General features: G+C 56.6%; 1 protein-coding gene across 1 annotated transcript; it reads right to left on the reverse strand.

The window, feature by feature from the left end:
* Positions 1-16,138: 16,138 nt before the first annotated feature.
* Positions 16,139-19,437, reverse strand: HES1 (hes family bHLH transcription factor 1). Its single transcript, XM_069617412.1, has 4 exons — positions 19,249-19,437; positions 18,093-18,188; positions 17,546-17,633; positions 16,139-17,072 (listed from the first exon to the last, which is right to left on the reverse strand). Exons 1-4 carry the CDS (start codon positions 19,354-19,356, stop codon positions 16,624-16,626), a joined length of 741 nt encoding a protein of 246 aa, XP_069473513.1. The 5' UTR covers positions 19,357-19,437; the 3' UTR covers positions 16,139-16,623.
* Positions 19,438-26,225: the final 6,788 nt, after the last annotated feature.

The following is a 26,225-nucleotide window of genomic DNA, read 5'->3' on the forward strand; positions in this document are numbered from 1 at the left end:
CCCAGTGTCCCACGGCGGGAACAGCATCAAGGCGAGATTTTTCGTCACAAGTGTGAGCCCGCATTCTTTGCTGAGCTGTGCGGCATCGGAAGCACTTAACTTGGTGCACTTCACATTTGCCGTATATCTGTCGGACCTGAATGGCCTGCTGGCACGCTTTCAGGAACTCTTCAGTGGGATAGGAAAACTCAAGGCGGATCCTGTGCGGCTGCACATCGACAAGTCGGTCAGGCCAACGGCGCTAAAGCATCGCCGTATCCCTTTTCACCTGAGGGCCCAGGTGGAAAAGGAACTTCAACTCCTAATAGAACGAGACATTATAGAGAAGGTTGAAGGGCCGACGCCCTGGGTTTCCCCGATCGTTGTCGCCCCAAAGCCAAAGCAACCGGAAGCGGTGCGAATCTGCGTCGACATGCGACTGCCCAACTTGGCTATAAAAAGGGAGCGTCACATCACGCCAACTCTGGACGACATTGTGGGCGAACTCCAAGGAGCTAGAATCTTCTCCAAGCTGGACTTGAGAGCAGGGTACCACCAGCTGGAACTCCACCCGGAGTCCAGGTATATAACGACCTTCACAACCCATGAAGGACTATACCAATACAAGAGACTCAGTTTTGGGATATCCTCCGCGGCGGAGGTATTCCAAAACTCCATCAGAGGAGCCCTGTCGGGGCTAAAAGGGGTTATAAACATGTCGGATGACATTCTTGTATTCGCCAGGTCAGAGGCGGAACACATCAAGCGCCTGGAGGACACTTTTCGCAGATTGCAAGACCTTGGCCTTACGCTGCACCAGGAGAAGTGCGAGTTTATGAGGGACAGCCTGGAATTCTTCGGATTCATTTTTCACGCTGGAGGCATTTCCCCTGACCCGAAGAAGGTGAAGGACATCAGAGAGGCTTCGTCACCCACGTCCCCGGCGGAAGTTCGCAGTTTTTTAGGCATGGTGACGTATTGCGGACGGTTCATCCGGGACTTGGCCTCTATTTCCGAACCGTTGCGTGCCCTCACCAGGAAGGACGTGGCTTGGGCATGGACGGGCAAAGAACAAAGGGCGTTCACAGCCATCAAAGAAGCCCTGTCCGAACTTGACACCATGGCTTACTTTAACCCAACCCGGGAATCGGAGATAGTGGTGGATGCCAGTCCCGTGGGACTGGGGGCTGTTCTCCTACAGGCAGATCAACAGGGAGCGATGAGACCCATCGCATATGCCAGCAAGGCATTGACCAGCACCGAGCGGAGGTATTCCCAAATTGAACGTGAGGCCCTCGCGATATTATGGGGCTGCAAGCATTTTCGTTTGTACATCTTGGGGAAGCCAGAGTATCTAAAACCTATTCCCTTTCTGTAGGCCATGGTCGGGGTCCTGCAAGGCCCTGGCTCCCACCTGCCCCCTGCCCGGCTGGCCCTGGTTCCCACCTGCCCCCTGTCCAGGCTAGGCCCTAGTTCTTGCCTATTCCCTTTGCGCAGGCCATGCTCTGACTTGCAGGGCCCTGGCTCCCTCTTGCCCTTTGCCAGCAGGCATAGCCCAGGCTCCTTCCTGCCCCTGTCAGCAGGCCCAGCGCCCGCCTCCCGTCAGCAGGGCAGGCCCAGGCTCTTGCCTGGCTCTGGGTCCCACCTGCCCCTTGCCAGCAGGCCCAGCGCCCGCCTCCTGTCAGCAGGCCCGGCCTGGCTCTCGCCTGCTCCCTGTCAGCGGGCCCGGCAGGCCCCTTGAGTCAGACACACGCTCTCCCACACTCCCTGGGCTTGGCAGCAGGCCCAGCACAAGGCTGCGCCCGGTTCTCACGACCTCTCGAGTTCCTGAGCTCATCTGGGAACCATTCATTTCCTGGCAGCAGCAACAGCTCAGGCCGCCCCTCCGCCCAGGGCCTGCGCCTGCTCCGGGCGGCAGGCCCCGCTGTCTGCCATAATCAAAGGCACACAGGAGCGGCCGTGTGGGAGCACTTAGGCCGAGCAGGAAGCAGGAAGCGTGCCTGTGCTACCGGAGTGTGGGAACGCGTCCCGCCCGGCAGGGCAGGCAACCTATGGGGTCCAATTTAGGCAAGGTCAGGGTTCAGGGCCCGCTTGCCCTCTGGGAGAAAACACCTCCTTTGAAGATGAGGACCTGGGTGGCTGCAGTCAGCGTCACAGGAACAGGGTCGCCCACCTCTCCTGAAGCCCCCCTGAGTGTGAGCTGCTGCCGAAAATAATAAAAGTGCCTGTTTCCCAGCCCAAATGGCACACATTGTATCAACAGTGGGATGATGAAATGCCGAGTCAATATTGTCGGATTTTAACCTGTAACTTTCAAGGTATTAAAACAACACAGCAATCTCGCCAGCTGGTGCATTTACCAATAGAACAGTATTCCTCAATGAATATCACTACTCACCAACAAGCTGCCAGGTGGCGCTCTGCCACCTGTGACATCTTGAGTCAGTCCTGGTTTCTCAGACAGCCACACTTAGCTTCCAGGTGTCCCTCTGTCACTAGTGACATCTTGAGTCAGCCCTGGTTTCTGAAACAGCCACACTTAGCTGCCAGGGTGCCCTCTGTCACCAGTGACATCTTGAGTCAGTGTTGGTTTCTGAGACAGTCACAGTTAGCTGCTAGGTGGCGCTCTGACACCAGTGACATCTTGAGTCAGTGCTGGTTTCTGAGACAGCCACACTTAGCTGCTAGGTGGCGCTCTGCCACCAGTGACATCTTGAGTCAGTGGTGGTTTCTGAGACAGCCACACTTAGCTGCTAGGTGGCGCTCTGCCACCAGTGACATCTTGAGTCAGTGCTGGTTTCTGAGACAGCCACACTTACCTGCTAGGTGGCGCTCTGCCACCAGTGACATCTTGAGTCAGTGCTGGTTTCTGAGACAGTCACACTTAGCTGCCAGGTGGCGCTCTGCCACCTGTGACATCTTGAGTCAGTGCTGGTTTCTGAGACAGTCACACTTAGCTGCCAGGTGGCGCTCTGCCACCTGTGACATCTTGAGTCAGTGCTGGTTTCTGAGACAGTCACACTTAGCTGCCAGGTGGCGCTTTGCCACTTGTGACATCTTGAGTCAGTGCTGGTTTCTGAGACAGTCACAGTTAGCTGCTAGGTGGCGCTCTGACACCAGTGACATCTTGAGTCAAACCTGGTTTCTGAGACAGCCACACTTAGCGGCTAGGTTGCCTTCTGTCACCAGTGACATCTTGAGTCGGTGTTGGTTTCTGAGACAGCCACACTTAGCTGCTAGGTGGCGCTCTGACACCAGTGACATCGGCCAGGTTGCCTTCTGTCACCAGTGACATCTTGAGTCGGTGTTGGTTTCTGAGACAGCAACACTTAGCTGCCAGGTGGCGCTCCGCCACCAGTGACATCTTGAGTCAGTGCTGGTTTCTGAGACAGTCACACTTAGCTTCCAGGTGGCGCTCTGCCACCTGTGACATCTTGAGTCAGTGCTGGTTTCTGAGACAGTCACACTTAGCTGCCAGGTGGCGCTCTGCCACCTGTAACATCTTGAGTCAGTGCTGGTTTCTGAGACAGTCACACTTAGCTGCCAGGTGGCGCTCTGCCACCTGTGACATCTTGAGTCAGTCCTGGTTTCTCAGACAGCCACACTTAGCTTCCAGGTGCCCCTCTGTCACTAGTGACATCTTGAGTCAGCCCTGGTTTCTGAGACAGCCACACTTAGCTGCCAGGTTGCCCTCTGTCACCAGTGACATCTTGAGTCAGTGTTGGTTTCTGAGACAGTCACAGTTAGCTGCTAGGTGGCGCTCTGACACCAGTGACATCTTGAGTCAAACCTGGTTTCTGAGACAGCCACACTTAGCGGCCAGGTTGCCCTCTGCCAACAGTGACATCTTGAGTCAGTGTTGGTTTCTGAGACAGCCACACTTAGCTGCTAGGTGGCGCTCTGCCACCAGTGACATCTTGAGTCAGTGCTGGTTTCTGAGACAGTCACACTTAGCTGCCAGGTGGCGCTCTGCCACCTGTGACATCTTGAGTCAGTGCTGGTTTCTGAGACAGTCACACTTAGCTGCCAGGTGGCGCTCTGCCACCTGTGACATCTTGAGTCAGTGCTGGTTTCTGAGACAGTCATACTTAGCTGCCAGGTGGCGCTCTGCCACCTGTGACATCTTGAGTCAGTCCTGGTTTCTCAGACAGCCACACTTAGCTTCCAGGTGTCACTCTGCCACTAGTGACATCTTGAGTCAGCCCTGGTTTCTGAGACAGCCACACTTAGCTGCCAAGTTGCCCTCTGTCACCAGTGACATCTTGAGTCAGTGTTGGTTTCTGAGACAGTCACAGTTAGCTGCTAGGTGGCGCTCTGACACCAGTGACATCTTGAGTCAAACCTGGTTTCTGAGACAGCCACACTTAGCGGCCAGGTTGCCCTCTGTCACCAGTGACATCTTGAGTCAGTGTTGGTTTCTGAGACAGCCACACTTAGCTGCTAGGTGGCGCTCTGACACCAGTGACATCGGCCAGGTTGCCCTCTGTCACCAGTGACATCTTGAGTCAGTGTTGGTTTCTGAGACAGCCACACTTAGCTGCTAGGTGGCGCTCTGCCACCAGTGACATCTTGAGTCAGTGCTGGTTTCTGAGACAGCCACACTTAGCGGCTAGGTGGCGCTCTGCCACCAGTGACATCTTGAGTCATTGCTGGTTTCTGAGACAGTCAAACTTAGCTGCCAGGTGGCGCTCTGCCACCTGTGACATCTTGAGTCAGTGCTGGTTTCTGAGACAGTCACACTTAGCTGCCAGGTGGCGCTCTGCCACCTGTGACATCTTGAGTCAGTGCTGGTTTCTGAGACAGTCACACTTAGCTGCCAGGTGGCGCTCTGCCACCTGTGACATCTTGAGTCAGTGCTGGTTTCTGAGACAGTCACACTTAGCTGCCAGGTGGCGCTCTGCCACCTGTGACATCTTGAGTCAGTGCTGGTTTCTGAGACAGTCACACTTAGCTGCCACCTGTGACATCTTGAGTCAGTCCTGGTTTCTGAAACAGTCACACTTAGCTGCTAGGTGGCGCTTTGCCACCTGTGACATCTTGAGTCAGTGTTGGTTTCTGAGACAGTCACACTTAGCTGCCAGGTGGCGCTTTGCCACCTGTGACATCTTGAGTCAGTTCTGGTTTCTGAGACAGTCACACTTAGCTGCTAGGTGGCGCTTTGCCACCTGTGACATCTTGAGTCAGTGTTGGTTTCTGAGACAGTCACACTTAGGTGCTAGGTGGCGCTTTGCCACCTGTGACATCTTGAGTCAGTGTTGGTTTCTGAGACAGTCACACTTAGCTGCTAGGTGGCGCTTTGCCACCTGTGACAACTTGAGTCAGTTCTGGTTTCTGAGACAGTCAAACTTAGCTGCTAGGTGGCGCTTTGCCACCTGTGACATCTTGAGTCAGTGTTGGTTTCTGAGACAGTCACACTTAGCTGCTAGGTGGCGCTTTGCCACCTGTGACATCTTGAGTCAGTGTTGGTTTCTGAGACAGTCACACTTAGCTGCTAGGTGGCGCTTTGCCACCTGTGACATCTTGAGTCAGTTCTGGTTTCTGAGACAGTCACACTTAGCTGCTAGGTGGCGCTTTGCCACCTGTGACATCTTGAGTCAGTGTTGGTTTCTGAGACAGTCACACTTAGCTGCCAGGTGGCGCTCTGCCACCTGTGACATCTTGATTCAGTGTTGGTTTCTGAGACAGTCACACTTAGCTGCCAGGTGGCGCTTTGCCACCTGTGACATCTTGAGTCAGTTCTGGTTTCTGAGACAGTCACACTTAGCTGCCAGGTGGCGCTTTGCCACCTGTGACATCTTGAGTCAGTGTTGGTTTCTGAGACAGTCACACTTAGCTGCTAGGTGGCGCTTTGCCACCTGTGACATCTTGAGTCAGTTCTGGTTTCTGAGACAGTCACACTTAGCTGCTAGGTGGCGCTCTGCCACCTGTGACATCTTGAGTCAGTGTTGGTTTCTGAGACAGTCACACTTAGCTGCCAGGTGGCGCTCTGCCACCTGTGACATCTTGAGTCAGTGTTGGTTTCTGAGACAGTCACACTTAGCTGCCAGGTGGCGCTTTGCCACCTGTGGCATCTTGAGTCAGTTCTGGTTTCTGAGACAGTCACACTTAGCTGCCAGGTGGCGCTTTGCCACCTGTGGCATCTTGAGTCAGTGTTGGTTTCTGAGACAGTCACACTTAGCTGCCAGGTGGCGCTCTGCCACCTGTGACATCTTGATTCAGTGTTGGTTTCTGAGACAGTCACACTTAGCTGCCAGGTGGCGCTTTGCCACCTGTGGCATCTTGATTCAGTGTTGGTTTCTGAGACAGTCACACTTAGCTGCCAGGTGGCGCTTTGCCACCTGTGGCATCTTGAGTCAGTTCTGGTTTCTGAGACAGTCACACTTAGCTGCTAGGTGGCGCTTTGCCACCTGTGGCATCTTGAGTCAGTGTTGGTTTCTGAGACAGTCACACTTAGCTGCCAGGTGGCGCTCTGCCACCTGTGACATCTTGATTCAGTGTTGGTTTCTGAGACAGTCACACTTAGCTGCCAGGTGGCGCTTTGCCACCTGTGGCATCTTGAGTCAGTGTTGGTTTCTGAGACAGTCACACTTAGCTGCCAGGTGGCGCTCTGCCACCTGTGACATCTTGATTCAGTCCTGGTTTCTGCGATAGCCACACATTGCATCTTGGGACGTGACGGCTCTTTCATTTAAAAGCTAAATGGAAACTACAAGTCAAAGTGCCTTCGGCCTGAGAGGAATGTGATTGGCCCCCAGGACCCCTGGGAGGGTCTTGGACTATTTTTGACTGCACTTCCTGACACCACTCACTCACCACCGTCCATCCAAGCGTGCGACCTTCCCCCAGAGCCCCCACTCCCATAAGCACACAGTTAAAAATTAGCACAGATTCAGCAAAGAAATCCCCAGAAATGAAAGCATTCTAGAAACACGGTTTCCACTTCCGGCTAAAGACCGTTCAAGGTGAAACCAGGTTTCAATGTCATCACATCCAGTCCCCACATATGTCCCTACATATTCACGTGCGAGTTTCACCTGAAGCAGCACCCTCAGGGCACTGTGCCAGTCCATCTTTGCCAGGCACACCGTGCTGTGCACCCAAAATGCCCCTGCAGTGCGCAGGGCGAGGTGCAGTCGGGCCAACCCAGGGTTCATACACTCAAACCTGTACAGGCGACAGGAGCACTGCCTGACAGGTGCCTGCATGACAGCACAGCGACGAGGACACGGCGGGGGACAATGCAGGAGCGCGTGACAAGGTGGGACACAGACCGGGACACAAAGACAAATCCAAACAAAAACCAGGTGTTCCGGGAAAACTGTACAAATATACAAAATGCCATTATTACGCGCGGCATCAGAGGGAGTGGTGGGGTCAGGTGGCGGGGGGGGGGGGGGGGGAGAGGGGCGCCCTCTTTGGCCATTAGAAGTTTAAGACAAGCGCTGAAGACAGCACAGGCAGGGGCGGGCGTTGCGTGTGATGGACAGAGAATTCCACCTGTCACTGTTCCCATCTCTCCTGTGGTCTAGGGGGGCGATTGTCATGTAATGCAAAATGGATCAGAACCAACACAAACGTTGCTCCCACCCACCACCCCATGAAAGGCCTCAGTGGAAAGATGGCATCCCAGCCTTACATCCATGCCACGGGTGGCATCCCCTCCTTGCATCCATGCCACGGGTGGCATCCCCTCCTTGCACTCATGCCACGGGTGGCCTCCCATCCTTGCACTCATGCTACGCATGGCCTCCCATCCTTGCACTCATGCCACGGGTGGCATCCCCTCCTTGCACTCATGCCACGCATGGCCTCTCATCCTTGCACTCATGCCACGCATGGCCTCCCATCCTTGCACTCATGCCACGGGTGGCCTCTCATCCTTGCACTCATGCCACGCATGGCCTCCCATCCTTGCACTCATGCCACGGGTGGCCTCTCATCCTTGCACTCATGCCACGCATGGCCTCCCATCCTTGCATCCATGGCAGTTTTGCAGCATCTGTCAAAGGCCACAAAACCCTGCATGCGTTGTGTTTTTTTTTTATTTGGAAAAAGCAGCGTTTCTTTGGTAAAACGTTTTGAAGACAATCTTAAACGCTTTAACAACTATTTTAAAATAAAAAAACTCCTTCAACATGTATTACTTGTACACAGGCCTGGCTCATTGTTTGAAATGTTAAAACCTATGCATAGGTTCCTTCCCAAAAAATGTGAATAGTTTAGAAAATATAAAAGACGTCGCAGCTGTGTGATACCTTGCATGTGACCGGAAGCAGTGACCGGAAGCAGTGTCCGGAAGCAGTGGCCGGACCTTCAATTATTGGGCGGTAAAAATTGGCAAACGAGTTTCAGAAACGTTTCCCAGACATCCCAACAGTATTCGAGTCCCACGCGGCCTTGTGCAGTATAATGCGGTGGGACATCTTTAGACATATTTGGGAGAACTATTATATTAAACAATAAACAGCGACATGCTTTCGTTTCCCTTTGAGAAGCGCCTGCGTCATTGGTGAGTTTTTTTTTAAAATAATATCCATGACTTTTAGTATTTAAGTTTGTTATCATATTTTGAAACGCGTTGGAGCTGATTTTCAAAGCTCTTTTCAGCTGAAGTTTCATTGTAAATCGGGACTTTGATTTGCAAACAGTATTGAGCCGCCCTCGTAACACACACACGCGTGTGCGTCTAGTGTACTGTGTGTTAGGCGTGTCTCATTGTGGACCATACTCGTGTTATTTACCGCCTCAGGCTTTTATGTGTGCGTGGCGCTATAACACATGTCCAGGAGCGTGTCGAGTTCTGGAAACCCAGGCGCTTTTTCCCGACCCTCCCAGCGCTTCCCGGAGGAGCGGAGAACGCTGCCTGCGATCGTGTGCAGACGGTGTTGCCCGCGGGTGCTCTAGTCTAGCGCCTCGAAGCCTCCGGCATTGTAGCAAAGTAGCGGCTGCGCACCTTGGCTCTTGGAAATATGCAGAGAGGCGCTAGGCGAGACGCTGCGATGCTCGCGGGCGTGAAGGCGCGAACCGGACATCTGCAGTAATGAAAGCCCCTGAAAGGAAGACTGCAATCCCCCCCACTGCATGAGTCATGAATTCCCGCCACATGAACGCGCTTTGGCCGAATAATTATTCCTTTAGTGCAATTTGAAACCAATCCCGGATCCCTTTACAGATGAATGGATCCCCGGGCCACTGGATCCCCTCAATGGATCCCTTTGGGGCTGGATGTCCCCAGGTATGCCAGATTCCCTCATCGGATCCCTTTACGGGTGAATTTATCCCCGGGCCACTGGATCCCTTTAAAGGTGGATGTCCCCAGGTATGCCAGATCCCCTCATCAGATTGCTTTACGGGTGAATGGATTCCCGGGTCACTAGATTCCCTCAATGGATCCATTTAAGGCTGGATGTCCCAGATATGCCAGATCCTCTCATCGGATCCCTTTACGGGTGAAAGGACCCCAGGACCACTAGATCCCCTGGATGGATCCATTTAAGGCTGGATGTCCCCAGATATGCCAGATCCCCTCATCGGGTCCCTTTACGGGTCAATGGAACCCAGGACCACTAGATCCCCTGGATGGATCCCTTTGGGGCTAGATTTCTCCAGATATGCCAGATCCTCTCATCGGATCCCTTTACGGGTGAATGGATCCCCGGGCCACTAGATTCCCTCAATGGATCCATTTAAGGCTGGATGTCCCCAGATATGCCAGATCCCCTCATCGGATCCCTTTACGGGTGAATGGACCCCAGGACCACTAGATCCCCTGGATGGATCCCTTTGGGGCTGGATGTCCCCAGATATGCCAGATCCTCTCATCGGATCCCTTTACGGGTGAATGGATCCCCAGGCCACTAGATTCCCTCAATGGATCAATTTAAGGCTGGATGTCCCCAGATATGCCAGATCCCCTCATCGGATCCCTTTACGGGTGAATGGACCCCAGGACCACTAGATCCCCTGGATGGATCCCTTTGGGGCTGGATGTCCCCAGATATGCCAGATCCCCTCATCGGATCCCTTTACGGGTGAATGGATCCCCAGGCCACTAGATTCCCTCAATGGATCCATTTAAGGCTGGATGTCCACATATATGCTCGATCCCCTCATCGGATCCCTTTACAGGTGAATGGACCCCAGGACCACTAGATCCCCTGGATGGATCCCTTTGGGGCTGGATGTCCCCAGATATGCCAGATCCTCTCATCGGATCCCTTTACGGGTGAATGGATCCCCGGGCCACTAGATTCCCTCAATGGATCCATTTAAGGCTGGATGTCCCCAGATATGCCAGATCCCCTCATCGGATCCCTTTACGGGTGAATGGACCCCAGGACCACTAGATTCCCTCAATGGATCCATTTAAGGCTGGATGTCCCCAGATATGCCAGATCCCCTCATCGGATCCCTTTACGGGTGAATGGATCCCTGGGTCACTAGATTCCCTCAATGGATCCATTTAAGGCTGGATGTCCCCAGATATGCCAGATCCCCTCATCGGATCCCTTTACGGGTGAATGGACCCCAGGACCACTAGATCCCCTGGATGTATCCCTTTGGGGCTGGATGTCCCCAGATATGCCCGATCCTCTCATCGGATCCCTTTACGGGTGAATGGATCCCCGGGCCGCTAGATTCCCTCAATGGATCCATTTAAGGCTGGATGTCCCCAGATATGCCAGATCCCCTCATCGGATCCCTTTACGGGTGAATGGACCCCAGGGCCACTAGATCCCCTGGATGGATCCCTTTGGGGCTGGATGTCCCCAGATATGCCCGATCCTCTCATCGGATCCCTTTACGGGTGAATGGATCCCCGGGCCACTAGATTCCCTCAATGGATCCATTTAAGGCTGGATGTCCCCAGATATGCCAGATCCCCTCATCGGATCCCTTTACGGGTGAATGGACCCCAGGACCACTAGATCCCCTGGATGGATCCCTTTGGGGCTGGATGTCCCCAGATATGCCAGATCCTCTCATCGGATCCCTTTACGGGTGAATGGATTCCCCGGGCCACTAGATTCCCTCAATGGATCCATTTAAGGCTGGATGTCCCCAGATATGCCAGATCCCCTCATCGGATCCCTTTACGGGTGAATGGACCCCAGGACCACTAGATCCCCTGGATGTATCCCTTTGGGGCTGGATGTCCCCAGATATGCCCGATCCTCTCATCGGATCCCTTTACGGGTGAATGGATCCCCGGGCCACTAGATTCCCTCAATGGATCCATTTAAGGCTGGATGTCCCCAGATATGCCAGATCCCCTCATCGGATCCCTTTACGGGTGAATGGACCCCAGGACCACTAGATCCCCTGGATGGATCCCTTTGGGGCTGGATGTCCCCAGATATGCCCGATCCTCTCATCGGATCCCTTTACGGGTGAATGGATCCCCGGGCCACTAGATTCCCTCAATGGATCCATTTAAGGCTGGATGTCCCCAGATATGCCAGATCCCCTCATCGGATCCCTTTATGGGTGAATGGATCCCAGGACCACTAGATCCCCTGGATGGATCCCTTTGGGGCTGGATGTCCCCAGATATGCCAGATCCTCTCATCGGATCCCTTTACGGGTGAATGGATTCCCCGGGCCACTAGATTCCCTCAATGGATCCATTTAAGGCTGGATGTCCCCAGATATGCCAGATCCCCTCATCGGATCCCTTTACGGGTGAATGGACCCCAGGACCACTAGATCCCCTGGGTGGATCCCCTTAGAATGGTGGATGAGTTTGGAGACTTTCGCAATGGAGGCCGCGGGTGTTTTTATTGCAGGGCCGTGGCGCGCTCTGCCCCGGGATTCCTGGGAAAGGATCTGTCATGAAAGGCTTCTGTGGGTCCCCAGAAACGCTCAGACAGGGGGTGGCCGGGGTGGGGTGGGGGCGTTGCCGGGCCTTCACACCAGACTGGCCCCCCGAGTCTCTTTATACACGCGAATAACGATAAAGGCATGCGAGCGTCCCCAGAGGTCCTCCCACTTCGCGTAGAAGCCGCTCTTCTGGGCGCATCCGCCAGGGGGCGCGCGGGAGCTGTGCTCTTCTCTGGCAGGGACCGAAAGTCGGGGTTCCAGATAAACTAAGAGGTGCACCCCATTTCAGCGCGGCCGCTCCGGCGCGGGATGTTTCGGCGCGCAATAAATAAATAAAGAAAGACCCGCTACATCCTGGAACCCTACCAACACGTGAGGACTTTGCGGAAACATGGCATTTACATGCGACTGGCGCATTTCCAATCTGCAGCTGCAGCAGCAGCAGCCGGGCAGCGCAGGTCACGCTAAAAGAATACCTGGAAATGCGCCGAACGGGCAGCGCCGAAACATACTGTGCTGTGTGCTCGGAGCTTATGAGTGCGGGTCACTTTGGGGGCGGGGGTGGGAGAACGCGCCGGGGCTGTTTCCCTTAAACATTGGCATGAGTCCTAAAAACAAGGGGGTCAACAAAACCCTAAGGCCACGCCTGGCAGGCAGCACCCCCTGCCCCGAGTGCACGGGCACCGCGGCTGCTGCAGGTTAGGGTCAAACCTACCATATACATTCGTCATTTGTGAAAGAGGGGAAGTGAGTCCCCGCACATTGCCCACCCGCTGTGGGCGCCTGGCACGTTTATTCCCGCGCCTCCGAGGCGGGTGTATCCATGCCCCTCTCCTCCCGCCACACACTGCCTTCAGGGTAGGCGTGTGTCTGGCACTCGCACCCCCCACGCCACGGGTCCGAGGGTTTGGGGGAGCGGGGGGAGGGGGGTAGTTCATGTGCCACAGTTCTGGCAGATGAGCTCCGGGGGGAGGGGTCCGCGTGGGGCGGGGAAAAGGTGTTGCGGGGGGTGGAGCTCTGATGAGAGATGATTAAAGCCCAGTGTGTGTGTGTTGGGGGGGGGGCAATCTTCCAGTGAGAGAAGATGGGCAGGTGGTCACACGCCCCCACCTGCACTCAGCTCTTCTGAGGAGCAGCGACCCCCCCTCCCCCTGTTGTGTGTACACATGGTATTTCTCCTGGGGCGTCTAATTGTCCCCCCCCCCCGTGGCCCCGCCTCCATGCATGTCTCGACTGTCCTGTGTGCCATGAACAGCTGCACGGCCACGCGTGTGCAGCCATAGTAACGCCTGCTCGTTTCCACGCGCACATGTTTCCACGGGCCAAGGTTGAAAGGCGGAGCAGTTCGTCAGGGACCGTCTCATCCCGGGAGCTCAGTTCCAGTCACCGCCCACACAAGACCGCCAACGTGTGGGGTTCACGTGTTGAACGGCCGGAATGGGTCAGTGGGTGGGAGGGGGCTGTGGCTAAGAATGGATGAGAGCCCGATTGAGAACGCGAGGGGGGGGGCGTACCCCCTGGACACTCATCTCAGCGAGGCTCGCTCAGCGCCATACCCAGGCATCTTATTTTGCATTCACTACCCCCTGCCCCCCACCCCCCCCATTCTGAAGTCCTGATGACACACAGCCAGCGCGCCATTGACAATCCTAAGGCTGGTACGGACCTCTCCCAAACCATGCAAACCCCAGTGGGACGCCTCGGAATGGAGGGGTGAACCGATGGGTGCCCACTGAACCCCCACCTCACCATCATGGTTTCAGGTGGCTAAGCATACCTCGCGCAGGGGGCTTAAGTAGCTGGGCTCCAGTTACACACTGGAAGTCGGGGGGAGGGTGGGGGGGCGTGGCTGCAGATTCCAGCCTGGGAGGAACCCTCCATTGTAGGGTGACCAGATTAAAAAGAGTTAAAAACCGGGACAGCAATTAACACAAAAGTAGGACTGACGCTTAAATGGGGCTGTCAAGGCGCTACACTTCAGTAGCGGTTATAGGAGAAGGGGGTGCAAGTGTCACTGTTCAAATGACCACATATATAGAATTAATTTATCACAAAGTAACACTCTCCTAAGTTATGAAATGCAGAATTTCTTCTGTGTGGGATTCTACCTTCCTGCTGCCAGCTACGAAGACCTAGCACCAAAAACCGGGACCACTGCACTTTCCATTGGGAACAACATCTTGAGAAAGGGGGAGAGGGCTCCAAATACCGAGACACTCCACTGGCAACTCAGCAGCTTCCTACTGCCCGGGGGAGCTGGCATGTCAGGGTGCCATGGCACTCCAGCCCACTGCCCTGGGAAGCAGGCATGTCAGGGTGCCATGGTAGTCCAACCCACTGCCCAGGGGAGCTGGCATGCCAGGGTGCCATGGTAGTCCAGCCCACTGCCCGGGAAGCAGGCATGTTAGGGTGCCATGGTAGTCCAGCCCACTGCCCGGGAAGCAGGCATGTTAGGGTGCCATGGTAATCCAGCCCACTGCCCGGGGGAGCTGGCATGTCAGGGTGCCATGGTAGTCCAGCCCACTGCCCGGGAAGCAGGCATGTCAGTGTGCCATGGTAGTCCAGCCCACTGCCCGGGGTGCTGGAATGTCAGGGTGCCATGGTAGTCCAGCCCACTGGCCGGGGGAGCTGGCATGTCAGGGTGCCATGGCACTCCAGCCCACTGCCCTGGGAAGTAGGCATGTCAGGGTGCCATGGTAATCCAGCCCACTGGCCGGGGGAGCTGGCATGTTAGTGTGCCATGGTAGTCCAGCCCACTGGCCGGGGGAGCTGGCATGTCAGGGTGCCATGGCACTCCAGCCCACTGGCCGGGGGAGCTGGCATGTCAGTGTGCCATGGTAGTCCATCCCACTGCCCGGGGTGCTGGCATGTCAGGGTGCCATGGTAGTCCAGCCCACTGGCCGGGGGAGCTGGCATGTCAGGGTGCCATGGTAATCCAGCCCACTGGCCGGGGGAGCTGGCATGTCAGGGTGCCATGGCACTCCAGCCCACTGCCCTGGGAAGCAGGCATGTCAGGGTGCCATGGTAGTCCAGCCCACTGCCCGGGAAGCTGGCGTGTCAGGGTACCATGGTAGTCCAGCCCACTGCCCGGGAAGCTGGCGTGTCAGGGTACCATGGTAGTCCAGCCCACTGGCCGGGGGAGCTGGCATGTCAGTGTGCCATGGTAGTCCAGCCCACTGCCCGGGAAGCTGGCGTGTCAGGGTACCATGGTAGTCCAGCCCACTGCCCGGGAAGCTGGCGTGTCAGGGTACCATAGTAGTCCAGCCCACTGCCCGGGAAGCTGGCGTGTCAGGGTACCATGGTAGTCCAGCCCACTGGCCGGGGGAGCTGGCATGCCAGTGTGCCATTGTAGTCCAGCCCACTGGCCGGGGGAGCTGGCATGTTAGGGTGCCATGGCACTCCAGCCCACTGGCCGGGGGAGCTGGCATGTCAGTGTGCCATGGTAGTCCAGCCCACTGCCCGGGGTGCTGGCATGTCAGGGTGCCATGGTAGTCCAGCCCACTGGCCGGGGGAGCTGGCATGTCAGGGTGCCATGGCACTCCAGCCCACTGCCCTGGGAAGCTGGCATGTCAGGGTACCATGGTAGTCCAGCACACTGCCCGGGGGAGCTGGCATGTCAGGGTGCCCGCGTCCACCCTCCCCTTCACTGATCGCAAAATCCCCGAAAAGTAAAAGGGATTTATACCATGGGGGCGCCAATTCCTCCCCCAGGAGGAAACCCCGGGGGGCTGAGGGCGGCAGAACCAGTGTTTGTGCAGCTCAAAACAGATTATGTAAGGGGGGGGGGTCATTGCAAGGGATGGGCTGGGTTAAGGAGAACTCTGGAGATTTCCCGGTGGGTGCACCCTGGGCCCATTTTGTGTTCTAAACCATTTTATTTCTAATTTTTTTGATGGGAAAGGTTCGGGCCTGCTGAAATGTGTCTATTGGGCCACTCGGGTCCCAGTCCACTCTTGTCATTTACACTGGACCCCTCACTCGAGCGCTGTTACCGGGCAGATGTTTGCTACACGGGGCCGATAATGCCGTGTATGGCCCGCAGTCCAGTATCCAAGGCCAGACTCTTGATCTGCCCCCCACCCTCGCACAAGTTAAATAACTCTTCACGAGTCTGAATAAGGGGCAACTTTCCTGGCACCCCATTTTGCCCCCGTCATCTGGCAGGGGCCCCTTTCCGTTCGATGTCTTGCCCCCCCCCCGCCCCCAGCCCCCACAGGACACTACAGTGAGTGCTGCATTTTAATCGGCCCTGTACAGGATATGGCCACCCGGGGTTCATGAGTTAGAAGTGGGGTGCGGTCAACGGCTGAGTGGCGGGAAGAACGGACAGTAAAACCAATCAGTAAATGGCAATTTTATTACGCAAATAACCCCCCCCCCCACAGGGAAGGACACATTTTAATAAGAGCATCTGTTATAAAGTCTTTGGTGTCACATAAAAACATAGCCTCTGTATGAAAAACAAAAATATCTCCATCGTACAAAAGGCGCCATCCAATAGGAGCAGGGTCCCATACGCACGGATAGTGCCCGGGCAGTCACGTGCAGCGTCTCCATAGAAACAAGGACGGCCTCGCACCCTCAGCAGGGTCTCGACCCGAAGCCAGGGGCCACCCGGGGCCTGGGCCCTCACTCAAGTCTTCCACACAAAGTCTGTAGCCAAGCGGGTCCCACGGCAGCTCTCCTCGGGGCCACCACCCGAGCCATCGGCAGCGGGGCTGCGGTGCCGCCCCAGGGCCCCCAGTGGGGCCCCCACGCAGTGCTAGCTTCGCCCTCTCAGGGGCCTGCACGCCGAGTCTCCAGTCACAGGGGCTCCCTGCGCCTTCACCAGGGCCTCCACACAGAGTCCGTGGCCGCGGGGGGCACCCCTGGCGACACCCCGGAGGGCACCCCGGCGCCGGGGAAGACGGGCATGCCTGCGGGCCCGCTGTGGGCGAAGGCCGAGCTGGGGATGAGGAAGGCAAACTGTCCGTCTGAGGCGGGCACGACCTGGAAGCCCCCGTAGAACTTGGCAGAGTCCAGCGCCTGGGGGGCCAGCTTGCAGGGCCCCTGGCCGTAGGCGGCGTGGGGCCCCCCGGCGGACCCCTGGGGCGCGCCGGGATAGTTCAAGGCGTTGATCTGAGTCATGCAGCCGGCCAGGTGGCCCAGGAGCCGGGTGCGCACCTCGGTGTTGACCCCCTCGCAGGTGGACAGGAAGCGGGTCACCTCGCCCATGCACTCGCTGAAGCCGGCCCGGTACTTGCCCAGGACGCTGGGGTCCGTGTTCAGAGCAGCTGCGGGGGGGAAAAATAGGAGGGTTAGTCTCGCAGAAGGGGGGCTTTCAGAGAAGACAACATCACAGTGCGCCTGCCCCCCCCCTCCAACCCCTCCAAGAGGAGCTACAGGAAGCGCTATAGAGGCAGAACACAAGGGGGCGACGGTATGAACATACTGCACCATAGTCTCAAGCTTCAGAAGAGGCCCCCCCCCCTCCAGGAAAAGTACCCCCGAACCCCATGGGGCTGCATTAACCTGTTGCAAGCTAGTGATTTCCACCAGAATCCCCGCCGGGGGCCCCAGGCCCTGCACGGCTCAGAGGCTGTCAGATAAAGCCTATGAGTACCACCCGCCCCCCCCCTCCCCCCCGAGCAGGATCCGCGCCAGGAGCCCGGCTATAAATACACCCAGACCGTGGGAAAGGCGAAGCCCGGCCAGTAAAGGCGGCCGAGACGGAAGTCTGGAAGAAATCAGGGGGGTCACAACTCACCCGTCATCTGCACCCGCTGCAGCCCCCGGAGGTGCTTCACCGTCATCTCCAGGATGTCCGCCTTCTCCAGCTTGGAGTGTCTGGAGCTCTGGGGGGGGCAAGGGGGACACGTTAGACATTCCTGCGGCGGGCCATGGCAGGTCCAAATACAAGAAGCAGGAACCAGAGAAGCCCACCAGCTGCAAACCAACACGGCCCCCAGAACCCCACCCACAGCCCCCGCCAACTACAAACCACCCCTGCAGACCCCAGAGAAGCCCACAAGCAGTCACTACAGACGGGAAACGACCCAACGGCGGTGGCAATAGAAACCCAGCGCCTACAATAAACCACATTTGAATTACAGAAAAAAACAGCCCCTCGCCCCCAAGAAGGCTGAGGTGAAACGATCCTTAATAAGAAGTTCAAAGCAGCCGCCAGACAGAGCCCCCAGCTAGAAAGAAACCAAGAACCCCAAGAGAAGCAGCATCGCCCCGATGCAGGGGGGCTGTGAGGGCAGCGGCCAGGCCCGTGCACCCCCCTCCCCCAGCGGCGCGCGGACACTTACATCTTTCTTGAGGGCGTCCAGGATGAGGGTCTTCAGCTGCCCCAGGCTCTCGTTAATCCGGGCCCTGCGCCTCTTCTCCATGATGGGTTTGGAGGACTGTGGAGGAAACATTCGGGCACTGTGAGTACATGCCAGGGGCCACACACAGCACCCCTCACAGAGCATCCCAGCCCCCGCCCCCACCCACCCCCGGGCACCCAGACAGCTGAGTGGCATCGCATTTACACTCCAGACCCATCACCCCGCACAAGCCGGCTCAGGAATATCCGTGTGGGGCACCGGCGTGTGTGTGTGCGTGGGAGCCGCCCGAGGCAGTGCACCAACCACTCTGCGGTGGTTTAGACATTACACCCATCACTGCAGCACAAGTGTCCTAGTGGCGGTGCCCGGTGATTCCGGGGCGGTGCAGAGTGTCCTAGTGGCGGTGCCCGGTGATTCCGGAGCAGTGCAGAGTGTCCTAGTGCCGGTGCCCGGTGATTCCGGGGCGGTGCAGAGTGTTCTAGTGACGGTGCCCGGTGATTCCGGAGCGGTGCAGAGTGTCCTAGTGGCGGTGCCCGGTGTGTCCGGGGCGGTGCAGTGTGTCCTAGTGACGGTGCACAAGTGATCCAGTGGCGGTGCACAAGTGACCAGGGCAGGGTGCACAAGTGACCCAGTGGCGGTGCACAAGTGATCCAGTGGCGGTGCACAAGTGACCAGGGCAGGGTGCACAAGTGATCCAGTGGAGGTGCACAAGTGACCAGGGCAGGGTGCACGAGTGATCCAGTGGCGGTGCAGTGCGTCCTAGTGACGGTGCACAAGTGATCCAGTGGCGGTGCACAAGTGACCAGGGCAGGGTGCACAAGTGATCCAGTGGAGGTGCACAAGTGACCAGGGCAGGGTGCACGAGTGATCCAGTGGCGGTGCAGTGCGTCCTAGTGACGGTGCACAAGTGATCCAGTGGCGGTGCAGTGCGTCCTAGTGACGGTGCACAAGTGATCCAGTGGCGGTGCAGTGCGTCCTAGTGACGGTGCACAAGTGATCCAGTGGCGGTGCAGTGCGTCCTAGTGACGGTGCACAAGTGATCCAGTGGCGGTGCAGTGCGTCCTAGTGACGGTGCACAAGTGATCCAGTGGCGGTGCAGTGCGTCCTAGTGACGCGACGCCTCCTGCGCACTCACCTTCCTGTGCTCGGACGCCGTCCTGGGCTTGTCCGGGCTGCAGTGCATGGCGCCCGGGGTGGCGGCAATGGGGGAGGCGCCGCTCTTGTCCATGATGTCGGCGGGCATGTTCCGGCTGCACGGGGCGGCTGCACGGGGCGGCTGCACTCCTGTCCTGTGCCCGTGGCTTCCAGTATCTGCCAGCCCGGCCTCTGCCGGCTCTTATATGGGCCGCCCCCACCCCCCACCTCCTTTGTGCCTATTCACAGGATTTAGCCACGCCCCCGTGGCCGAGGCCCCGCCCCCCACGAATGGCCCCGCCCCTCCGCCCGCACGCGCGCGGCTCGTGTGAACCGCGCCCGCATTTCTTTCCCACACTCACCTGCAGCCAATAGCGACCCGGGGCGGGGCACGCGCCCTCCCGGCTCCCGCTCGCGTGCGGCCGCCTCCCATTGGAGGACGGGCGGGCGGGCAGCCTGCGGCCGAGGCGCGCGCCGGAGCTGTCAATCACCACCTGCACTCTCCCTAGACTGGGCATTCCGCGCACCGCGCCGTGCCCCGGGGCTGCACGCGCCACTGCAACCATGGTGCGCAGGATACATCCCCCCAGATTGGTCTGTGGAGCTCACTCCTTGGCTACCGGTGCAACCTGCGTCTGTGGAGCTCACTCCTTGGCTACCGGTGCAACCTGCGTCTGTGGAGCTCACTCCTTAGATACAGGTGCAACCTGCGTCTGTGGAGCTCACTCCTTGGCTACCGGTGCAACCTGCGTCTGTGGAGCTCACTCCTTAGATACAGGTGCAACCTGCGTCTGTGGAGCTCACTCCTTGGCTACCGGTGCAACCTGCGTCTGTGGAGCTCACTCCTTGGCTACCGGTGCAACCTGCGTCTGTGGAGCTCACTCCTTAGCTACCGGTGCAACCTGCGTCTCTGGAGCTCACTCCTTAGCTACCGGTGCAACCTGCGTCTCTGGAGCTCACTCCTTAGCTACCGGTGCAACCTGCGTCTCTGGAGCTCACTCCTTAGATACCGATGCAACCTGCGTCTCTGGAGCTCACTCCTTAGCTACCGGCGCAACCTGCGTCTGTGGAGCTCACTCCTTGGGTGTTGATGCTATATATATCTCTAGAGCTCACTCCTTAGCTACCGGTGCAACCTGCGTCTCTGGAGCTGACTCCTGGATGTTGATGCTATATATATGTATATATATAGAGAGAGAGAGAGAGAGAGAGAGAGAGAGAGAGCTCACTCCTTAGGTGTTGATGCTATATATATCTCTAGAGCTCACTCCTTAGCTACCGGTGCAACCTGCGTCTGTGGAGCTCACTCCTTAGCTACCGATGCAACCTGCGTCTCTGGAGCTCACTCCTTAGCTACCGGCGCAACCTGCGTCTGTGGAGCTCACTCCTTGGGTGTTGATGCTATATATATCTCTAGAGCTCACTCCTTAGCTACCGGTGCAACCTGCGTCTCTGGAGCTGACTCCTTAGCTACAGGTGCAGCCTGCGTCTGTGGAGCTCACTCTTTAGCTACCGGTGCAACCTGCGTCTCTGGAGCTCACTCCTTAGCTACCGGTGCAACCTGCGTCTCTGGAGCTGACTCCTGGATGTTGATGCTATATATATGTATATATAGAGAGAGAGAGAGAGAGAGAGAGCTCACTCCTTAGGTGTTGATGCTATATATATCTCTAGAGCTCACTCCTTAGCTACCGGTGCAACCTGCGTCTGTGGAGCTCACTCCTTAGCTACCGATGCAACCTGCGTCTCTGGAGCTCACTCCTTAGCTACCGGCGCAACCTGCGTCTGTGGAGCTCACTCCTTGGGTGTTGATGCTATATATATCTCTAGAGCTCACTCCTTAGCTACCGGTGCAACCTGCGTCTCTGGAGCTGACTCCTTAGCTACAGGTGCAGCCTGCGTCTGTGGAGCTCACTCTTTAGCTACCGGTGCAACCTGCGTCTCTGGAGCTCACTCCTTAGCTACCGGTGCAACCTGCGTCTCTGGAGCTGACTCCTGGATGTTGATGCTATATATATGTATATATATATAGAGAGAGAGAGAGAGAGAGAGAGCTCACTCCTTAGGTGTTGATGCTATATATATCTCTAGAGCTCACTCCTTAGCTACAGGTGGCATCTGCGTCTCTGGAGCTCACTCCTTAGCTACCGGCGCAACCTGCGTCTGTGGAGCTCACTCCTTGGGTGTTGATGCTATATATATCTCTAGAGCTTACTCCTTAGCTACAGGTGGCATCTGCGTCTCTGGAGCTCACTCCTTAGCTACCGGCGCAACCTGCGTCTGTGGAGCTCACTCCTTGGGTGTTGATGCTATATATATCTCTAGAGCTCACTCCTTAGCTACCGGTGCAACCTGCGTCTCTGGAGCTGACTCCTTAGCTACAGATGCAGCCTGCGTCTGTGGAGCTCACTCTTTAGCTACCGGTGCAACCTGCGTCTCTGGAGCTCACTCCTTAGCTACCGGTGCAACCTGCGTCTCTGGAGCTGACTCCTGGATGTTGATGCTATATATATGTATATATATATAGAGAGAGAGAGAGAGAGAGAGAGAGAGAGCTCACTCCTTAGGTGTTGATGCTATATATATCTCTAGAGCTCACTCCTTAGCTACAGGTGGCATCTGCGTCTCTGGAGCTCACTCCTTAGCTACCGGTGCAACCTGCGTCTGTGGAGCTCACTCCTTGGGTGTTGATGCTATATATATCTCTAGAGCTTACTCCTTAGCTACAGGTGGCATCTGCGTCTGTGGAGCTCACTCCTTAGCTACCGATGCAACCTGCGTCTCTGGAGCTCACTCCTTAGCTACCGGCGCAACCTGCGTCTGTGGAGCTCACTCCTTGGGTGTTGATGCTATATATATCTCTAGAGCTCACTCCTTAGCTACCGGTGCAACCTGCATCTCTGGAGCTGATTCCTTAGCTACAGGTGCAGCCTGCGTCTGTGGAGCTCACTCCTTAGCTACCGGTGCAACCTGCATCTCTGGAGCTCACTCCTTAGCTACCGGTGCAACCTGCGTCTCTGGAGCTGACTCCTGGATGTTGATGCTATATATATATATATATATAGAGAGAGAGAGAGAGAGAGAGCTCACTCCTTAGGTGTTGATGCTATATATATCTCTAGAGCTTACTCCTTAGCTACAGGTGGCACCTGCGTCTCTGGAGCTCACTCCTTAGCTACAGGTGCAACCTGCGTCTCTGGAGCTCACTCCTTGGCTGTTGATGCTATATATATACCTGGAGCTTACTCTTTGGGTGTGCATGATATCTATTTCTATGGGGCTCCTTTTGCATTGACGCTATGTCGCTGGAGCTCACTCCTTTCATATTAATGCTATCTTTGTCGCTGGAGCTCACTCCTTGATTCTGATTCAACGTCTCTGGAGCTCATTCGTTGGGTCTTGACGCTATCTATGTCTCTGGAGCTCATTCCTTGGGTTTTCATGCCATCTGTGTGGATGCCATTTGTGTATCTGGAGCTCATTCCTTGGGCTTTGCTACTACGTCTCTGGAGCTCAGTCCTTGCTCTCTCTTTATGCTATTTCTGTACAGTTTCCGGGGAGCTCCCTCTTTAGGTGTTGATGCTATGTGCAGTTTCCGGGGAGCAGCTCCCTCTTTATGCTGTGTGCACAGTTTCTGGGGACCTCCCTCTTTAGGTGTTGCTGCTGTGTGCACAGTTGCTGGGGAGCTTCCTCTTCAGGTTTTGCTGCTGTGTGCAGTTTCCGGGGAGCTCCCTCTTCAGGTGTTGCCGCTGTGCGCACATTTTCTGGGAGCTCCATCTTCAGGTGTTGCCGCTGTGTGCACAGTTTCTGGGGAGCTCTCTCTTCAGGTGTTGCTGCTGTATGCACAGTTTCTGGGGAGCTCCCTCTTCAGGTGTTGCCGCTGTGTGCACAGTTTCTGGGGTGGTCCCTCTTCAGGTGTTGCCGCTGCGTGCTCAGTTTCTGGGGAGCTCCCTCTTTAGGTGTTGGCGCTGTGTGCACAGTTTCCCGGGAGCTCCCTTTTCAGGTGTTGCCTCTGTGTGCACAGTTTCTGGGGAGCTTCCTCTTCAGGTGTTGCTGCTGTGTGCAGTTTCCGGGGAGCTCCCTCTTCAGGTGTCGCCGCTGTGAGCACAGTTTCTGGGGAGCTCCCTCTTTAGGTGTTGCCGCTGTGCGCACATTTTCTGGGAGCTCCATCTTCAGGAGTTGCCGCTGTGTGCAAACTTTCCGGGGAGCTCTCTCTTCCGGTGTTGCTGCTTTGTGCACAGTTTCCGGGAAGCTCCCTCTTCAGGTGTTGCCACTGTGTGCACAGTTTCCATGGAGCTCCCTCTTCAGGTGTTGCTGCTGTGTGCACAGTTTCCGAGGAGCTCCCTCTTCAGGTGTTGCCTCTGTGTGCACAGTTTCCAGGAAGCTCCCTCATTAGGTGTTGCTGCTATGTGCACAGTTGCTGGGGAGCTCCATCTTCAGGTGTTGCTGTTGTGTGCACAATTTCCGGGGAGCTCCCTCTTCAGGTGTTGCCGTTGTGTGCACAGTTTCCCGGGAGCTACCTCTTCAGGTGTTGCCGCTGTGAGCACAGTTTCTGGGGAGCTCCCTCTTCAGGTGTTGCCTCTGTGTGCACATTTTCCGGGGAGCTCCCTCTTCAGGTGTTGCCGCTGTGTGCGCAGTTTCCAGGGAGCTCTCTCTTCAGGTGTTGCTGCTGTGTGCACAGTTTCCGGGAAGCTCCCTCTTCAGGTGTTGCCGCTGTGTGCACAGTTTCTGGGGAGCTCCCTCTTCAGGTGTTGCTGCTGTGTGCCTAGTTTCCGGGGAGCTCCCTCTTCAGGTGTTGCCGCTGTGTGCACAGTTTCCAGGGAGCTTTCTCCTTAGGTGTTGCCGCTGTGTGCACAGTTTCTGGGGAGCTCCCTCTTCAGGTGTTGCTGCTGTGTGCACAGTTTCTGCGGAGCTCCCTCTTCAGGTGTTGCCGCTGTGTGTATAGTTTCTGGGGAGCTCTCTCTTCAGGTGTTGCCGCTGTATGCACAGGATCTGGGGAGCTCCCTCTTCAGGTGTTGCCGCTGTGTGCACAGTTTCCATGGAGCTCCCTCTTCAGGAGTTGCTGCTGTGTGCACAGTTTCTGGGGAACGGTGTTGCCGCTGTGTGCACAGTTTCTGGGGAGCTGCCTCTTCAGGTGTTGCCGCTGTGTGCACAGTTTGCCGCTGTGTGCACAGTTTCCCGGGAGCTCCCTCTTCAGGTGTTGCCGCTGTGTGCACAGTTTCCGGGGAGCTCCCTCTTCAGGTGTTGCTGCTGTGTGCACAGTTTCTGGGGAGCTCCCTCTTCAGGTGTTGCCGCTGTGTGCACAGTTTCCAGGGAGCTTCCTCATTAGGTGTTGCCGCTGTGTGCACAGTTTCCGGGGAGCTCCCTCTTTAGGTGTTGGCGCTGTGTGCACAGTTTCTGGGGAGCTCCCTCTTCAGGTGTTGCTGCTGTGTGCACAGTTCCCGAGGGGAGCTCCCTCTTCAGGTGTTGCCGCTGTGTGCACAGTTTCTGGGGAGCTCTCTCTTCAGGTGTTGCTGCTGTATGCACAGTTTCTGGGGAGCTCCCTCTTCAGGTGTTGCCGCTGTGTGCACAGTTTCTGGGGAGGTCCCTCTTCAGGTGTTGCCGCTGTGTGCACAGTTTCTGGGGAGCTCCCTCTTTAGGTGTTGGCGCTGTGTGCACAGTTTCCCGGGAGCTCCCTTTTCAGGTGTTGCCTCTGTGTGCACAGTTTCAGGGGAGCTCCCGCTTCAGGTGTTGCTGCTGTGTGCACAGTTTCTGGGGAGCTACCTCTTTAGGTGTTGCCGCTGTGTGCACAGTTTTGGGGAGCTTCCTCCTCAGGTGCTGCTGCTGTGTGCACAGTTTCTGGGGAGCTCCCTCTTCAGGTATTGCCGCTGTGTGCACAGTTTTGGGGAGCTCCCTCTTCAGGAGTTGCTGCTGTATGCACAGTTTCTGGGGAACAGTGTTGCCGCTGTGTGCACAGTTTCTGGGGAGATGCCTCTTCAGGTGTTGCCGCTGTGTGCACAGTTTGCCGCTGTGTGCACAGTTTCCGGGGAGCTCCCTCTTCAGGTGTTGCTGCTGTGTGCACAGTTTCCAGGGAGCTTCCTCATTAGGTGTTGCCGCTGTGTGCACAGTTTCCGGGGAGATCCCTCTTTAGGTGTTGGCGCTGTGTGCACAGTTTCTGGGGAGCTCCCTCTTCAGGTGTCGCTGCTGTGTGCACAGTTTCCGAGGGGAGCTCCCTCTTCAGGTGTTGCCGCTGTGTGCACAGTTTCTGGGGAGCTCCCTCTTTAGGTGGTGACGCTGTGTGCACAGTTTCCGGGAAGCTGCTCCCTCCTTATGCTATGTGCACAGTTTCCGGGGAGCTCCCTCTTCAGGTGTTGCTGCTTTGTGCACAGTTTCTGGGGAGCTGTTCCCTCTTTAGGTGTTGCTGCTGTGTGCACATTTTCTGGGGAGCTCCCTCTTCAGGTGTTGCTGCTGTGTGCACAGTTTCCGGGGAGCTTCCTCTTCATGTGTTGCTGCTTTGTGCACAGTTTCTGGGGAGCTGCTCCCTCTTTAGGTGTTGCTGCTGTGTGCACATTTTCTGGGGGGCTACCTCTTCAGGTATTGCTGCTGTGTGCACAGTTTCAGGTGTTGCTGCTGTGTGCACAGTCTCCGGGGAGCTTCCTCTTCAGGTGTTGCCGCAGTGTGCACAGTTTCTGGGGAGCTCCCTCTTCAGGTGTTGCTGCTGTGTGCACAGTTTCCAGGGAGCTCCCTCTTCAGGTGTTGCCGCTGCGTTGCACAGTTTGCGGGGAGCTCTCTCTTCAGGTGTTGCTGCTGTATGCACAGTTTCTGGGGAGCTCCCTCTTCAGGTGTTGCCGCTGTGTGCACAGTTTCTGGGGAGGTCCCTCTTCAGGTGTTGCCGCTGTCTGCGCAGTTTCCCGGGAGCTCCCTTTTCAGGTGTTGCCTCTGTGTGCACAGTTTCTGGGGAGCTCCTGCTTCAAGTGTTGCTGCTGTGTGCACAGTTTC

Source organism: Ambystoma mexicanum, chromosome 10 (genome assembly GCF_040938575.1).
Source record: "Ambystoma mexicanum isolate Mex_15411 chromosome 10, UKY_AmexF1_1, whole genome shotgun sequence".
In the NCBI taxonomy this organism is placed as follows: Eukaryota; Metazoa; Chordata; class Amphibia; order Caudata; family Ambystomatidae; genus Ambystoma; species Ambystoma mexicanum.